The sequence below is a fragment of the Pediculus humanus genome, genomic scaffold, assembly GCF_000006295.1.
Source record: "Pediculus humanus corporis 1103172108306 genomic scaffold, whole genome shotgun sequence".
NCBI lineage: Eukaryota > Metazoa > Arthropoda > Insecta > Psocodea > Pediculidae > Pediculus > Pediculus humanus.
This window is the reverse complement of record NW_002987875.1, coordinates 657,540-673,601: the sequence shown is the minus strand read 5'-3', so window position 1 is coordinate 673,601 and position 16,062 is coordinate 657,540. Positions and strand designations below refer to the sequence as shown.

Sequence of the window (16,062 nt, the reverse complement as noted above, 5' to 3'; positions counted from 1 at the left end):
GATTGTAATTATCATGGCGGAAAATTGTGAAAAATAATGCAAACCGAATTCAAATGCAATTTATTTACATGGAGGGGGGGAGGGAAAAAGGATTAAAAATTTTCGTAGCAACCCGGCACCACCGTAGGTAAGTTTTTTTTTTTTTCTTGCAATTTTTTACACCTGAATAACCTCATTAAGAGATGCTTAAAGAATGAATGAATGAATGAATGAATGTTTTGTGTGATTCGTGTTTACGTTTAACGGATTTTTACAAAGCGAATGACATCAAGTTTGTTTTGTTTGTTTGTTTGTTTGTTTTTTATTATGTTACATTCAAAACCGAAAGAAAATTATTAAGAGAGATAGAGAGAGATAGAGAGAGAGAGGGGGGAGAAAGGTTTCATCACAAATAATCTTTTCCACATTTTCATAAGTCATAGTGTGTGTGTTTTCTGTAAGAAAAGAATTTCGTGAGACAGAAGAAAAAAGCCATGCCTATGAAACGATAGAAAAAGTAGCAAAAGTAGCAACAGCAGCAGCAACAGCAGCAGCATGAGGAACAGGAACAACATTAACATCACATCCATTTTCATTTTCATTTTTTTTTTCTTTGTCATGCCGTCACCAATGATTTTTTGCTTCGTATTTTTTTTTTTTTTTCAAAGCGGATGTGACGTATTTAAAAAAGCAGTCAGTCTTACCAACGCAACGGACGGTGTAATCTCCGAAAATTTTCTGAAGGGCATCGTATTATTAATATAATTATTATAATTATTATTATTATTACTATTAGTCGACAGCATTATTTCGGGGGACGTTACGAAAGGTTCGTTCGTTTTCCGTTTTCCCAAATTTCCGCCGACGGTTTCTCGTTCTCCCAAATTCAAATCGCTCAAACTCCCGAATTTTTTACTCTCCCGATTTTTCATTATTTTATTGAGGAAAATACTTTTTTCGAAATTCATGGCGTTTTTCTTCGTCGGACTCCTCACGGGACTCTTATCGAATCGTGATTTTCTTACCACCGTCAAATTCCCCTGGGATTTCATGTTTCCCTGAAATATCTCGTTCAATTTCGTCGCTAAATTTTCAAAAGAGTGAGAATTTCTTTCCAGCAGCGGACTGTACAATTCGGCAACGTTGCCACAACTCTGTGATTTCTTATTCAAATAATAATCTTCGAGTTCGGCGAGTGGATTGAATTTCCAATGTTCCCGAACCGACGACGACGACATCTTGACCGAATTGTAATGATTCCCACACAGACAAGGTTTGCCCTTACATATGCAATTCGGACTCGGACACCTTCCGCCATCCGCCGACAAATTCTGCCAACTGTTTGATATATTTTTATCCGCGAAAAATTCCCCACCGCAAACGGTCGAACTTTTTCTCCTCTTCCATTTTTTTTTCGAATTTTCCGTCATTTTTTTCGAATTCTCATCCGGATTCGAAACGATTTCTTCCATTAGAAAATCATTTTCGACTCGTCCGTTTTTCCTATGAAATCGATCCCGAGCAAATTTTATAGGATTGGGTTTTTGTAGGATGACCGAGGGGGGGGATTCTTCAGGTTTTAAGTGATTATTCGTCATGTATGATTTTTTTCGTCGTCCTCCCGACGTGGTAGTAGTAGTAGTAGTAGTAGTTATTTTAATTTTTTCATTTTTCGAAGATGATGTCATCTTTTTCCTTTCCGAAATTGGCTACAACATAAACAAGTCATCCAGAAAAAAAAAAATAATAATAATAATAATAAAAATAAGAAAAAAAAAAAAAAAAAAAAAAAAAACCGGGGCACAAAAACAGTATAAAATAAAAAAATAAAAGGCGGTAAAATAAAACTTATTTACAAAAACCAAGCATCGGACTCCATATTTTCTCACTCGGACAAACACTTTTTTAATGCAAACTAACTAACTAACTAACTAACTACAAAACATTACAAAACAACTACAATGGCGACTTTTAGTATAACTTTTTCCCTAACTGACTCTTTCTACGTGTCAAAAAATTTATATACAGTGCCTTATCATATAAATTCAACTGTATATTTGAATAATTACTGTAAAAACATTAAAAGCAATTAATTAAAACAACACTCGTTTTTAGCTATATAAACTTTCAAACTACCATATATTATTAATGATTGATAGATACGATTTCGTTTAGGATTTTCTCTTTTTGTTTTTCCCGCGAGCCCACGTGTGTGTGTGTGCACGTGCACGTGCGCTCGCGCTTTTTTTTTTTTTTCAAATTTTTTTTTTTTTTTTTTTACTTACAGAATGATTATTGAATTCTGTAGAACTCGGAGTTCCGATGAGAAACGCGGTGGATGCTGCTTTGTAATACATTGTCGCGGGTTTTTTCTCTTCCTTTTCCGTGTCCTCGTGAGTGACGACGCTAAACCTTCCAGTCTTGGTCTCTCTCTTGGGTTCTCTCGCTTTAACCGGGTCGTTGTTCGATTCCGATATGACGCTTACTTGAAACCTGGACACTTTCGACACGGCATTATTACCCCCAGATTGATTAATACTTTTACCATCCATCGATTTTTTCTTTTGCCTTTTCTTTTTCTACAAAAAAATTCGATTCAAGTCAAATTTAAACAAATAGAAGGAGTAATAATAATGATGATGATGATGATGATAATTTACCGAATCTATTATGTATCCGCCATCCGCTGAAGAATTCAATCCGAGTTCGACGGGTTGAATGGCGTTCACCATGGTCACAGGTTGAGGTTGAAGTAGTATGTGTCTCGTTCCTCCCGTGTGAATCTTTGACAATTCCTGTTCCAAATCGTGTAGATCAATGGCCGTGGGACGGACCCTAGGTTTTTCTTCTTTTACTTCCGCATCCTGTACCTGAACATTCGTGAACGACGAATAATCATCAATTAAAATTTTTAATATTTAAATCATTATTATTATTATTATTATTATTAACTTACGGTCGTCGAAGTAATCATGGTCACTGGTTGAACGGCCACTAGATTTTGTCCCGTTTTAGAGGGTTGATTCAATTGACAGGTCGGCAAAGAATGAATCAATTGACTTCCGGTTATGGGTTGTAAATTTATTATTCCTGGAGAAACGGTTGATAAATTTTGACTTTTTCCAACGGGCTGAACAAAATTCATCGTCTGATTATCTTTCATCCCTTGTAGATTTTGCACCGGCAACGCTTGAACCGGTTGCATGTTTTGCATAACTGGCGGACCTGATGGAAACAAAAGAAAAAATTTTTTTTTCAAATCAGAACCGATTGAGGCTGGGGAGAGGGGGGAGTGGGGGAGTGGGGGGAAAGGGGTTGAAACTTTGAAAAATTACCAATGTTAATAGGCTGCGTGACAAGCAAATTTGATTTGATTCCATCGAATTGCGATAGAGTTGCCGGCATCGGTTGAAAAGCGATTTGCTGTGCTGCCACCGGTTGTACGAGAACCGTGGGTGCTTCGACTCCCTCTGGAATACTCATGTGAGGATCAGACTGTGGGAAAGGAAATTACATTTGTAAGCATTGCGTGAGTCAAACTCATTTTTTTTATATATTAAAAATGGATGGAGAAAAGGGTGAGATGATATCATTATACCAAATTATGTTGTCCAACGGTCGGAGTGTTTGACAATCGCTGATGTAACGTTTGCATGTACGTCTGATAATTGAGATTAACGTGAGGGGTCGCGGGTTGACTCGGTGGTGTTCCAATTGCAAGCTCCGAAGGCTGCGAAGTGAGTTCGACGAGTTTTTGCTCTAAATCAGCTATCGTACGGGGAGCACTGAAAAGTGGAAAAATTATTTCTTTCTCGAAGAGATGACGATGAGGACTTTCTAAACTTTTACAATGCAAAATCCAATCTTTACCCTAAATCTTTTTCCGCGTGACAAGCGGTTATCGTGTTGTCGGGTGTGTATTGCTGTGTCGGTGTGTTATTCAAAGCCGGAGTGCAATCATCGCCGCTTATGACGCTGCATTGAGTGTCTGAACTTAATTTCCTCGCTGAACTTTCAATCTGAAGTAAAAAATCAAAATTTAATCAGGTACCACCAACAACAACAAAAATTTTCCGTTCTTCGGGTTTCGAAAAATTTACATCGGGTTGATGCATGGCCGAACATTTTCTTCCCCCGGACGATAATTGATCGCTCACGCTGTTATCTTGAAAAACATCCTGACAAAAATTCCCTCCTGGATTTTCTCCTCTCGACGGGATTTGTTTGGTGCTCGAGGATTCCAGTCCTTTCGCGAGTCCCTCGGTTACTACCACGGAGGATTCATCGGTCGCTCCTTTATCTACGACCGGACTGACTAGAAACCTTGATATTTTCTTTTCCCTTTGTTCGCTGCACGATTTTATTCTATCCAGGGGTATGTTAAGCTCTTGCAAATTGGGTGGAACGACGACAGACATTTTTCTCTCGATCGTCGTCGGCGAATAAACTTTCGAATCGGGTATTTCCATTTGACCATCGGGTTCGGGTACCATTTGTATTCCGCCATTTTCAGACACCATTAAAACTTGATTGAAATCTTGATTGACTACGGGTGGTAGGGAACTCGTTCCAGGTAGATCCTTTATCCCCCCCCAAAAAAAAAATTTTAATTTTAAATTAAAGAGAAAAAAAATCAATACGGATTTCGTTTCGATTACGACCAACCTGTGAAATGTATGATGAGGGCATGACGACTTCGCTGAATCTTTGATGTTTGACCGGACTCGATTCTTGGGATTTGAATAATGGTGGGGGTGTTATGTCGCTAAATCTTTGCTTTGTCGGCGTCGTCGTCAACGACACGGAAGTTTCATCTTTCTATAAAAAAAAAGAATTTAAATTTAAAATTCAATTAAAGATAAGATTTTTCTTATATATATATATATAATTAACAATTGTAACAAAGACATAAACCATGTCCAGTCAGTCTCTCTCTCTCTCTCTCTCTCTCTCTCTCTCTCTCTCCTTCTTTCTCTCTCTCTCTCTCTCTCCTTCTTTCTCTCTCTCTCTCTCCTTCTTTCTCTCTTTCTCTCTCTCTCTTTCTTTCTCTCTCTTTCTTTCTCTCTCTCTATCTCTCTCTTTCTCGATAAAAGCGAAAAACATGCCCACGGAAAAAATATATATATAAAATCACCAAGCAAAAAGCTACATTACTATAAATTTTAAATAAAACGATTGATTGATTGAATGATTGATTAATTTTTTGTGTGTGTGCGCGCGGGCTCACGATAAAATAATATTTTTAATAAATTGTTAAATGCAAATATTCATAATAACTTATTGAAATTCTAAAATATCTATCTATCTATATTCCTAATAATAATAAAAAAATAATAATAAGAATAATAATGACAAGAAAAGTCCCGAGAAAATCTGGAAAAGAATGAAAATAAAATTCGAAAAGTTTAGAAAAAAAAGCTGAAAAAGTTTAGAAAGGCTGTGTAGAAGATTAGGGAGGTTTCTCTGGATAAGACTGGAGAAGTCTGGAAAAAAATTCTGGAGAATACTGGAGAAGTCTGGAGAAAACTGGAGAAGACTAGAATAGTCTGGATATGCCTAGAGCAGTCTAAAAATTCTGGAGAAAACTGGAGAAGTCTGGAGAAAATTCTGGAGAATACTGGAGAAAACTGGATAAGACTGGAGAATATTCTGGAAAAATCTAGGAAAAAATTAATATCGAAACATTTATTCGTAAGGAATCGGGTAGAATTTTGGAGAATAAAACTCCTACAAGTGCAAGCATGGAATCTCGCGTTGAATTAAAATAATAATGATAATAATAGTAATAATAATAGAAATAATAATAATAATAAAAATAAAACATATTTCACGAAACGAATTCGGTACATAATTAACACAATTAATCAAACTTAACGTAAAAAAAAAACAAAAAAAAATTAACAATTTATATATATATATATAACCGACAGCAAAGCCCCGACAGCAAACGAAAAAAAATTTGCTGCCGTAACCGTGACCAAAAAAAAAAAAAAAAAAGCTACAAAAGGGATTGGCAGACAATATTTTGTGGTGGTGATGATTTTTAAATAGAAAAAGGTACCGTAATAACAACCATGACTTACTGATTGACGACGATGATGTCGATTTCTTCTGTAGCTTCCCGTCCGTGTTAGTGAACTGTGCCGAACCTATGATGTTTATCGTGTCAACGTAAAAATGATAGGAAATTCAATATGAGTCAAAAAAAAAAAGAAAACGACAAAGAAAAACGCGTCAAAAGAAGAATAAGAAGAATAATTAATAATTAGACAATTAAATGTAAATGTAAATGTTATTGACCCCCTGTCCCCCCCCCATCTTACCCCCCCTTTTTCTTTCAAATTTTCTATCTAACTTAATTTGATAAGTTTAATGATAAGCAAAGTACTTCCCCAAGTGAAAGTAACCCATTTTCCATCTAATCCTAATAATAATAATGAATAATTTTCAAGTTCTTACTTTCGGTTCCATACTTCTATCCCGATCCCTCGGTTTTCTCGACACGACAGGACTGCCAACGTTGGAAACAACATTTTCTCCCGGAATCATGCTCGTCGCGGGTAAAACCGGAATCTTGTCTGGATTCTCTTTGAGTTGCCGTATTAAATCCGCAACCAATTCGATCAAAACATCCGAATGTTGTTCCGATAATAAATTTTCTTGAACCTGAATAAGAAAAAGAAAATTCAGAAGAAGCACAATCGTGAGAAATTGTAAAAAAACAGAAAAAAAAATTTACCAAATTATTTGCTATATCCGCGGGTACCGCATCTCCCGTTTCGAAAGTGAACGTCACCGTTTGATGTTTGGACGTTTCCAATTGGCATTCGATCGTGGAACCAGTCAAACTCAAAACCGATAATTTGGGTCCGAAAGGCCGACTTTTCCTTTTGATCATGCTGGATTTTCTCGATTTCGATGATTCCGTCCTTTCCAATTTCGTTTCTTCCTTATCCATCATTTCCATCGTGTTTTCCATTGCATTCCCCTGATCGTCCGGATTATCTTTCGGATAATCGAAATTCTGATAATCCGCTATGGGTGTTATCGGTTGAGAATCGTAATATAGATTATCCCAAAGTTGATTATCCGTGCTGTTGCTCGCTTGACTGAAATCCGAATTATCCGCGAGATTTTTCGGTTTTTCCAACGGCATGTTATTTTGATCCGGGGAAGTGCTTTGACTAGATTCGACGTTGTAAGAATTATCCTGTCCGCTCGAGGGTAGATATTCTTGTTGCGAAATTTCAGAATGTCCATCCGTTTGAGAATTAGACAAAAAATCATCTTTCACATCGGATTTTTTATCTAACGACGTCAAATCGTTGTTCACAACTTCCGCCACTCCTTTCGGATACTGTTCGGGTATTGGTTGAAAAACAGGCATGGTAGGTTCGATGAATTGAACGTTATCGGAAGCCTGACTAGAAAAGGATTTCGTAGATATGGTCGATTCTTTTCTTCCCGAGCTATCAGAATTGTCAATCGTGACGGATTCTTTTCTCAAGGGTAAATCTTGACTGATGAGTAGGGGAGGAACGATGACGTTTGGTAGTATGTGAATATTTTGTATGTCGTCCAACGTCGTCACGTCTTTGACCATTTCCGATTTGACCGTGATTATTTGAGGTTCCGTTCTATTCGAAGAACCACCATTCAAATCTTGATTCGGTTGTTGTTGAATCGTCGCAATGACGGGTTGCGTCACTATCGTATTCGTTAAGACCGGTTGATAGTAGATTTGCCCGGTTAAACTCGTTCCAACCGTCGACGGTTGACCGGGTTGTACGGTGATCGATGTTGGAAAACTTGGATGAACGGGATAAGTTGTTCCCATGAAATTATTACCGCTTTGAACGGGAGTACCGGCAACGTGCTGAAAAATAAAATACAATCGTACACGTAAGGGATGATTCTGACGTGTGTCTTCCTCATGCCCTCATTACTAAACCTTAAAAAAAAAAAAAAAAAAAAATTTAATATAGACTGACTTGATGAAACACCTGTTGCACGTGCGTCGGAATTGGATTTATGTAAAATTGCTGTTGAAGAAAAACAGGTTGAACGTTTTCGTTCAATTGACCGTCGTTCGTCGATGTTAAATCCGCCAATTGTTCTCCCGTGTGAATGGTGACGTAACCAGAATCAGGTGGAACCTCGATTAAATGTTGCCTCTCTTCTCTCTCTCTCGTCAGGGATGCAATTTGTGATTTTAACATTTTGGCGACGCTTTTAGCATCCTCTTCCATTATCAAACCTGATTTTGCCTTTAAAAAACAAATCATCTCAATTTTCTTCTTTAATTACCTCCCCCTCCCCCCCACCAAAAAAAAATAAAAAAATTTTTTTTTTTTTTACCATTTCGTTAGCAACTTCATCCGCATTATCTTCGATGACGTGAAATTCAAATTGTATGGCTTCGTTTTCCTTGTGTTTGTTTCCCCTTTTTTTAGGATCCAACACGCGCAATCTAAATTCAACCTGTCGACAAAATTTTCATTATTATTATTATTATTATTTCCCCCCCCCTTTTTTTTTTTTTTTTCAAAATTTTTCCCCACCTTTTCTTTCATAGATGAAATGGCTTCATCCCTCGACACTAAATCCAATTTCAAACCTAAATCTTCGGCAAAAAATTCGTGATTCAACAATTCTTTCACTTTGGGCCTTTCTTCCTTGTTCAATTTGATGCACTTGTCAATGATGTCTCTGATTTCCGAATTCTCGACTTTGTCGTAACTTTGCGGTTTGACTCCGGACACGACTTTTTTGTAAATCTGAGCCGGACCCATGCATTCGCTGTAGGGATATTCCGACGTTGCCATTTCCAACATGCACATTCCGAATGCGTACACGTCAACGGATTCGTCGTAATGTTCCTCGTACATTTCGGGTGCCATAAATTCAGGCGTACCTGTAATCAAAATCATCATCATCATCATCATCGGGTTTTGAATATATTATTATCATTACTTTTCGTATTTACCTATTACGGATTTGGCAAACGATCTATTTTTCAGTGTTGCCAATCCCAAATCTCCTATTTTAACACAGCCAGTGGTACCAGTTATAAAAATATTATCGCACTTTAAATCTCGATGAATTATAGGCGGAGTTCGCGAGTGAAGAAACATTAAACCTTTTAAAATTTGTCGACACCACGATTTCAATACCTTTAAATTGATTTTTTTAAACCGTCGCAAATACCTGAAACCACAAACAAAAAAAAAATTAATGCGCCCTAAAAATTTACTCCAAAATAAAAAATTTTTTTTTTTTTTCCCGACTCACGTTTTTAACGTTCCCGACGTCATCAACTCCGTCACCAAAACGATGTATTTCCTCTTGGTCGGAGTCGCTTCCCAATAATCGAAAAACCTGACAATGTTGGGATGTTGCAATCCCTTCAACATTTCCGCTTCCTCGCGAAACCTTATCCGCTCAGTCTTATTCAATTTTTTCTCCTGCAATTCGCACCAGGCGACGGAAACTCCCGTTTGAGTGTCCAAACCTCGGTACACCGTTTTAAAACTTCCCCTCCCGATCTCTTCTTCGAATTTAAGGAATCTGCCATCGGGTGAGACTCCGATGGCTTTTTCCTCATCATCGTCTTGCGGTCCCTCGGAGGGTAAAAGTTTATCGGGCAAAGGTCGAGCGACGTCATCGTCGTCCGGGATTTTTTCAACGCCGTCATCGAATTCGTCGTGATCGACGAATCCCTTGCAGCGACCCACGTACCTCCCCCCGTCTTCCAAATCTCTCTTGTCGATTTTGAATTGACTCAACCTTCGTAATTTCCTGTTGTATTCCGGGAGAGTTTGACTGCTCAACGACTCGTACGGCCCCCCCTTTTTAAAACTAGAATCTTTACTAATATCATTTTTACAATAAATAATTTCCAAAGAATTCGATTTATCCATTTTACATATGCTTTCGCTACTACTGACAACCTTTTCGACAAATATCTGCGAATCACTTTTCCACAAACCCAATTTGAATTTTTTCAACAGGCTCGATCTTATGTTTGGTAATAGATCCTCGACGGCCCAGGACACTTCTTTAAACTCAATTGAATTTTGTTTATCCATTATTGAAACGATCGTTTGGAGGCTCGATGCTCCCGACGTGCTCGGACTCGACACGTCCATGCTTCTACGATTTTTTACTATGCTGCATTCCGATTTCGTTTCCTTCAGGGCATTGTCGAGTAGTAATTTATCCGATACTTTGTCCACCGTCTTCTTGTTGTTCGTCGCATCCAAACTCTTTGACATTTTTGCATTGACGATTCTCGTGTTCGATGACGCCGGAGTTTTCGACGACGAGATTTTACCATCTTTCTTGTCGAAAGAATTCGAACTCCTCGGACTCACCGATTTCGATTTCGTCAACAGAGTCGTCGGCCTCGATTTCGACGTTACCCCCTTACCGCTATCTATTTTCCCCTTATTCTTTCCCAATATTTCGAATTTTGTCTTTTTACCCTGATGACATGAAGCCTTTTTCGCCGGTCTAGTATCTTCTGCTTTTTTATTAACTTTTTTCCCATCGTTTTCCGTTGTCTCATTCACGGTTCCGGCCTTTGCTATTTCATTTTTACCCGCTTGTTTTTTCGACGGCGTGTAATGAATCGTGATTGAGGTTTCCTTCACGGTCGATTCTTTATTTTTATTTTTATCCGTGACGGATCCCTTATCCTCTTTGACCCTCAACCTCTCCCCTGATTTATCAGAATTTGAATCCACTACGGAAATCAACGTTGTTTCTCTCACTGATTCACGAGTCGACGATTTAATAATTTCCTTTTTATAATTACTACTATTATTATCGTGATTATATGATTCGATTCCGTTCGTGTCACCAATACTACTACTATTATTATTATTATTATTATTTATATTTAAGGAATTCAAATTTAAACTGTTTCGATTTGTTTTTTCTTCTTCGTCTGCAAAATGAAAAACAAACAAACAAACATTTTTTCTTTTTTTTTTTTTTTAAGGGGATGTTTTTATAAAAAAAAGGGGTAAATTACTCACCAATATTTATTTGACTCGGGGGTTTTTCTTTGTTTTTTACAACACTTGAATTTTCATCAATATCCGGCTCATTATTATCAACATGGTCGTCATTGTCCTCCTCCTCGTCTTCGTCCTCGTCGTCGTCGTCGTCGTACGCTACACAATTTTTTTTTGACACCTCGTTTCTTCGCTTGTTAAAAACTTTTGACTTTTTCCGGAAAAGCGAAAATACGAGGCTGGAATGATTTGAGCCCGTGGTTGAAAATCCACTTGATCAATGCGGCGTTGATATCCTTATCATAATTTCTTTTAGCTCATGTTTTTAACAAGAGTCTCAGACTTTTAAAAACTATAAATAAAAAAAAAAAAAAAAAATAATAATAATAATAATAATAATAATACAATGTATTCCATGAATAAATAAATAAATAAAATAAAATAAATAAATAAACAAATAATTTGTAATTTTTTTTATTGTTATCATTTTGCACTTTGCATTCCTCCTACCCTCCCCCTCCCCCTCCCTTCCCCTCCCGTATTTATATTAATTTATTGATGAATAGATAAGAAAAATTTTATTTTGCAAAAAATAATAATAATAATAATAATAATAACAATAGGAAAAACAGTAGGAGGCTTTTGAAACGTGACGGACACGATGACGGATGACTCACTTGATTTAATCAAATAAAAATTTCAATTTTACAACAAAAAAAAAAAAAAAAACAAAAAAAATAGAGTTCAATAAATTTTTTTTTTTTTTTTTTTATTCAGGAAATATTTATTATCTCTGTATAATTATCGTCGTGATTACGTTGTTTTGAAACCCTTAATAAAGAACAATGTAGTAGTACCACCACTACCACCACCACCACCACCACCCACCACAAATACATGACAATGAAAAAAAATAATGATGATGATGATGATGATGATGATAATGTCGTATTAAACTATAATTATTAGAATGTCACTCGATATAACCAATTATTATTATTATTATTATTATTTTTTTGTAATAAAAAAAAAAAAATTTTAAAGCGATAAATTATTCTTTTTGTTTTGATTTTGTAACACAAAACATAATTGTAAAATAAAAAATTTATAAATTAAACCTTATGTATGTAATTTATGTAATATTTCTTTTCCTACAAAAAAAAAAATCACCTCAAATATATTAAATTATTATTATTATTATTATTGATACTTAAATGCAAAAAGTAATTATCGAGATGTTATCACTTGCACTTGATGTAAAATTTTATAATAAACATGACACCATCTCCTGTTTGTTTTTGTTTTCCTCGATTAAATCGAATTGTAAAAAAAAACTCGACAAACTCCATACACGACACAATCGTTAAATCATTTACGAGATGAGATTTTTCTCTCTCTCTCTCTCTCTCTCTCTTGATATTAATGAGGAAGTTACATTTATTTAATGCAAATTTTTTTTTTTTTTTTTTATTAACAGAATCAAAAAATAATTAGTCATTTGATAAAATTAGTATTTAATTAGTAAAATTATCACACTTTTCTTTTCTTCTTCTTTTCGAATCATTCGATAATATGTAGGTATGAAACTAGGAAAAAAAAATTTTCCTTTTTTGTTTTTAAATTATGGGAAATGAAAAAAAAAAATGTTGGAGAGAATAATTAGACGACAACAATGATACATATATGTATGGTGTAAATCTCAAGTTCATGACCTTGATTTTCAATCAAATCATCATCATGCAACCAAAAAGATATTTTTCTTCATATGGAAGCTGCCGGGGAAAAAAAAATGCAATACAACCAAATCGAAAAATAATTTTTACTCTCTATATTACATCATTACCTCAAAAAAAAAAATTTTGTAAAGTAATTTAGTGTAAAAATTGTATTTTTAAAGGTAAAATCAATCTGAAAAACAGTACAAAATGGAATAAATAGGTATTATCAAAGACTCATGCCTGTAATAACGAATAAATTAATATTTATGAACGATGATTAAAAAGTTTTTAAAAAAAAAACTAACAAGTTTTTAAGAAGGAAAAACCTTTTTTGTTTAAACACATATTTTAATATTTAAATTTGTGGGGGGAAACAAAAAAAAAAAAAAAAAATTATAATTTAAGATGGTAATTAACCTTTTTTTAAGGTTTCGATTTCTTTTCGTTACCCCTGCATACACACATTCATACCAAGATTCTTTCATTTCGATTAAAAACTAAATAAAAGATGGCTAATTAAACACAAACACATGTAATGACATATAATAAACAAGATAGAACCTGAATATAAAACGATTTTTCGTACAGGTACGATAACATGATAATAATAAAAATGTTATTTATTGTAAATCTAAAATTAAATTAAATTTAAGACGCATTGAAAATAATTTATATATAAGTCCGTTGGAATATTTAAATCAAAATCGATTATGTGTCAATAATAAATAAATAACAGTTTAAATTATTATAATAAGATTTAAGAGAAAATAATAATAATAATATGTAAAAAATTAAAAATTTTGTAAATAAATTCTTTCGTCATATGATTCAACCTTCATCCAATATACTTACGATTAGACACAATTCGAATGAGTACAATTTTTAAAATTTTTATCAACACACACAATTTTTAGTTTAATTAATTTAATATGAATTATGTAAGCATTAAACTTTTAACGTTAATCAATTTAAAATAAATAAATAAAATTAAAAAAAGTTAAAATAAAAAAAAAAAAAAAAAAACAGCAAATCAATCTTTGTTAATGAGCAAATGATCTCTCTTTAATGAGAGCCAGACTAAGATTCATAAGGAATAAAAATGAATTCATTCATCAAAATGATCAAGATGATTTCACAAAAAAAAAAAAAAAAAAAAAAAAATAGAATGAAATATTCTTAAACGTGAGTATTTAATTATTATATATATTCGGATGTTAACGTAATTAAAAAAAATATTCGTTTACTTACACTTATATAATTAATTTACAACTGCGACATTGTATGCAATCCAATGCCAACTTTCAATAACGTATGTTTTTCATTCTGCTCAAAAAAAAAAATAATAAATTGTCGGGTCATTAGACCGGTGATCGGTTTGACAACAAAAACGCTCCGCCTTTTCGAACGGTAATTTTTTTGTTCAAAAAATCGTCAAAATGTTTTCTTTCAAATTTTACTACCATTCAAATTAAATTTTAAGATTTATTTGTTATTAGATAAATTGATAAGATATTTATTATCACTTAGAATTATCATTATTACGATATCATCATGAAAGTATTTACAATTTGTGGGAGATAATAATTTTAATAAACAATATCAATTAAAAAAATTTTTTATTTAAATAAATACAGCAAAAATAATTATATATATTATAATACAATCTTGTTAATTAATATAATATAATAAAACATTTTTTTATTAATAGGTTCACTAATAATAAATTATTTATCATAAAAAAAAAACTGTTAAAACTATTTTTTTTTTAAAATTTATTTCAAACTCGAAAGGAACATGAATTTGAAAAGAAAAAAATATTTTTTTTTGGTATTTTCGATATTTAATTCATACTTTTGAAAGTTATAAATTTTCTGCTGGTGTTATTCCAAAAAAAAAATCATATGTAACATGTTTATTGAATTTATGTTTATAGATTCAAAATGGCTGTGTAACATTTTCTTAAACATAAATAACAACATTTAATTTTTTTCTACTTAGAATCGAATAACAAAATTAATATGATTATTTTATTGATATTTTTTTATTTAAAAGAATCAAATTATTCTTTTTACATAAGCAAATGTAGACTTAGTTAAATAACTATTTTTTTAAACGCCTTAAATTGTATGTTAGCTTCGAGTAATATTGAAAATATTAATTGGAAAAATTCTGTCGATATTTGTACGAAATTTTTATGTAAATTGCCCATTTTAACTCACATAAATTCTATTATTAAATAAAATTTAATTAAGCAAAGGAAAGCACTTTGATATTAACATGTAGTAGGAAAAAATTATACAATTTTTCTTTTATCAACATTGAATTACGATTTAGGTTGCCAAAATTTACTGCTTCCTCTAGTACCTTTCGATTTAACCACTGGTTTTTTCGTTTTCTCTCCAGTTTGCGCCAAAGCTTCTCTAGATTCATTATTAATTGTTTCATCATTTTCTACAGCATTTGTTTTAAGTGTTTTTTTAATATTAGCAATTTCTTGTTCAATGGCTTCCCTATGTTTTATCTTTTGATTTTTTTCATTATTCGCTTTATTAACTTGAGATTCGATGCATGCTAAAACAGCTTCACACGAATCGCACCATTCTTGAAGAGTATTTACAATTGCTCCAATATCTTCTGGTCTAATATCTCTTCCTATGGCATAATCAATTTCAAGTTGACTGTTTTTTTGATCTAATTTACCTTGAATTATATCAGAATAAATTGCTTCTATAATTAAATCTTCTAAATCTCTAACATTTTTCACATCGAGCTCTTGAAGTAATACAGAATAAGGTATGCATTTCATTTTAGTTGCTAATGTGACTATTGTCAAATGTTGAAGTTTTTTCTTTTGAATATCCGTCAGTTCGATAAATTTACTTTTATTATTTAAATATTGCCTGTAAGTGCCGTAAGCAAACAAGTTAAGAGTATTGAAATAATTAGAGTGTGGCCCATTGTCAAGCTCTAGAATATTTGGCATATCCAATAATTCTCCGAAAACGTGAACACCCGGCGCTTCCAAAACTTGTTTAATTAACTCTAGAGCAGCTGCTCCTTTTGTACTTTTAGCCAAAAGAACAAATTGTTCTAATGGATTACTCCCCGTGGCAGAATTTTTATTTTCTATTATCGAATTGTTTTTCATATTTTTATTTCACAATACACCTACACGACTTTAATATATTTGTTTGAATTCGACTTCAGTGCTGCCAACTATATTTTACATCCATTAACGGTACGTTGCTGAACTAAACTACTAGCGCTCTCTACGTAATGTAATACATTAGTCAAAGGAAAATTATTATTATTTACCTTTTTTTCTTCCTTTTATTCGTTTATTAAAT

At 33.5% G+C, this 16,062-nt stretch overlaps 2 protein-coding genes across 2 annotated transcripts; both read right to left on the bottom strand.

Annotated features, from left to right (window-relative positions):
* Window positions 1-641: 641 nt before the first annotated feature.
* Phum_PHUM577360 (serine/threonine-protein kinase wnk 1,3,4, putative) lies at window positions 642-11,090 on the bottom strand (the record flags this gene model as incomplete). The annotated part of the gene is made up of 21 exons (XM_002432177.1): window positions 642-1,688; window positions 2,265-2,558; window positions 2,691-2,849; window positions 2,936-3,204; window positions 3,315-3,474; window positions 3,578-3,764; window positions 3,850-3,998; window positions 4,080-4,559; window positions 4,645-4,797; window positions 5,114-5,124; window positions 5,257-5,284; window positions 5,487-5,638; window positions 6,335-6,403; window positions 6,453-6,645; window positions 6,719-7,855; window positions 7,971-8,246; window positions 8,338-8,460; window positions 8,541-8,893; window positions 8,966-9,186; window positions 9,271-10,794; window positions 11,059-11,090. The coding sequence occupies 21 exons, from the start codon at window positions 11,088-11,090 to the stop codon at window positions 642-644; spliced, it is 7,017 nt and encodes a 2,338-aa protein (XP_002432222.1).
* Window positions 11,091-15,038: 3,948 nt separating this feature from the next.
* On the bottom strand, window positions 15,039-15,863 carry Phum_PHUM577350 (COP9 signalosome complex subunit 7A, putative; the record flags this gene model as incomplete). The annotated part of the gene is made up of 1 exon (XM_002432176.1): window positions 15,039-15,863. One exon carries the CDS (start codon window positions 15,861-15,863, stop codon window positions 15,039-15,041), a length of 825 nt encoding a protein of 274 aa, XP_002432221.1.
* Between the last annotated feature and the right edge of the window lie 199 nt (window positions 15,864-16,062).